General features: G+C 45.8%; 1 protein-coding gene across 1 annotated transcript in view; it reads right to left on the reverse strand.

Annotated features, from left to right (window-relative positions):
* Nucleotides 1-2,244, reverse strand: part of LOC107090573 (flocculation protein FLO11-like) — a 55,585-nt gene that overhangs the window by 14,808 nt on the left and 38,533 nt on the right. Inside the window, exon 2 of the mRNA XM_015384031.1 lies at nt 1,597-1,944. Coding sequence (XP_015239517.1) covers nt 1,597-1,944 — 348 coding nt within the window. The remainder of the gene's footprint in view (nt 1-1,596; nt 1,945-2,244) is intronic.

The following is a 2,244-nucleotide window of genomic DNA, read 5'->3' on the forward strand; positions in this document are numbered from 1 at the left end:
AATACCTCTAACACATCCACCCTACCCTTAGAGATCCTTGTCTTTACAGTCAAGAAAGAGCTGAATGTTTGATGCCATGTCAACCTGCTTCACAGAGCTACAGCGCTGCACATGGGGCGCACTGTGTTGCCATGGCAACGACTGCACCCGCCACTGCTGAGGGGGGAGGGTGCATAATCTACCCCATCCGTACCATCAGCTCATTTGCACAACCTGATATACATCTAGGTGTCCATAAATGATGTAATTATGGTTCTAAAATTCCTTATTTTTAATCCTTAAATCACTGAGGAATGCTGATACAGATCTTTAAAAATGTTTTATGACTTTCAGACATTTTCTGTTTTCTCCGTTAAACAGTTTCTCAGCAGTAAATCTGATTAAACCGTGTTTATCTGCATTTCAGTTTTTTCTTTCTTTAGATTAGGCACTATTTAGCATAATGTTAACATGAAAGGAAAACATTAAACTCAAAAAGACTAAATTTATGTTTAAATCCAAAGCTGATAAAGTTAGCTCCTGGAAGTAGCGTAGCATCCCATCTCCTGTACTGATCAGGAACAGAGGGATAAAACAGAAAGGAATTTAATGCATTTATGTTATCAAGAAATACGTTATTAACCTTTAACACATTATAGTTTAGTTGTTTACTACTTTAGGGAGGAAAAAAAACATCATTTAGGTCTTTTTTACACAATAAACCTGCTGATCTGGGTGTATATGTATTTGTAGAGATGAGCGATGGTACGGATGGGGTAGAGACACCTGTTCTCATCTTCTTCCTGTCCTTCTGATTTAAAAGCTGCTGATCCTTTAGACGCACTGCTGCCCCCCACTGAGGAGGAGTGGAACTGGACTGTTCCCCCTGCTGCCCTCTGGGAAGAGGCTTCCCAGCAATCAATGCAGGACCAGCAGGTTCTGCAGCAGCTTCTTCCCCACCGCCATCACACTGATGTCTCTAAATCACAGACCCTGCATCACCCTGATGACGCCAAACCAAAATACTGCATATTTGCACCAAACATTTATATTAATGCTCTGAACGTCCAGATCGATGCATTTTATCCTCCATGTTTTTTTCTCTCACGCTGTTTACATTTGATCACTGCTGAACTTTATGGAATAGAAATGGTTTGAAAGCTGAACAACACTAAATTTGTTTTATATTCAGTCTGTGTAGAAAATGGAATCCAAACATTTGAATTCTTAGGGATGAAACATCTGGTGCCACGTATGGATGAGAAACAACATTTCAGTTCAGACGCCCTAAAACCTCCTGAGCCTCTGGTGGGTCCAGAAGCTTCAGAACCCGTCAGCAGTTCCCTGGATGTTTAGACGGCTGCAGGTTCTGAGTAGAGATTAGCATCGCTAACACAGGTTCTGGCTGAGTGGGTCAGCCATAAAGGGCTGGAGGTGTTCAGCTTCTATGCTGAAGCCGCTGATCTACGATGGTTTCTGTGATCTATAAAGGGTGGATCTGCTCAGTAAACAGAAACTTCCTCATCAGAACAGATCTCGTTCCTTTCATACTTTACATTACCCCCCCACCCCACCCCCCCTCGCTGTGCTGGTAGGCGGGGTTTCGTGGCGACTCACCGACCACCATAATGTTGAACTCGAAGCCAGCCTTCATGGTCTTGCGCCTCATCTGGTCCAGGACCGCCTCGATGCCCACGTAGCCGAACAGGTCGGTTCCTCGGATTAATCCTGGAGCCGACGGGCAGAGCTGCAGCTTCACCTCGGCCTCCAGCTCCGACTCTCTCCTGCTCTCCTCTGTCTCCATCCCCTTCTCCTTCACAGGCTCCTCATGCTCCTCCATGCAGCTCTCCTTCTCCGACCTGGAGCTCTGGATGTTCTGCTCTCCGTCTCCTGTGGTGACATTCTGCTTCTCCCCTCTCTCCTCCATCAGGGCTGACGGCTCAAACAGCAACTGTTCGGCAGTTTCTGTGGAGACACAGGAGATGCTAAGACTCTGAGGGTCCGCCTCTACGGGAAGGTCTGAGTCTGGATGAAACATTTAACAAGCAGAGGTTTTTATTTGACATTCAGACTCTTTTCTCTGATTCCTCAGAAAGATTCTGGGGCTCTGCTCATTAAAGCCCAGCAGGTCGTCCAACTGAGACCAGCACTCCCACAGTAAAGCATGGAGTGGTCAGGATCATGCTGTGGGATGTCAGGAAACCAGGTCGTGATGACAGAAATGGGCTTTCCATCAATACAGATAGAGAGGTTTCAAATCAAGCT

Source organism: Cyprinodon variegatus, unplaced genomic scaffold, assembly GCF_000732505.1.
Source record: "Cyprinodon variegatus isolate N-32 unplaced genomic scaffold, C_variegatus-1.0 Scaffold300, whole genome shotgun sequence".
NCBI lineage: Eukaryota > Metazoa > Chordata > Actinopteri > Cyprinodontiformes > Cyprinodontidae > Cyprinodon > Cyprinodon variegatus.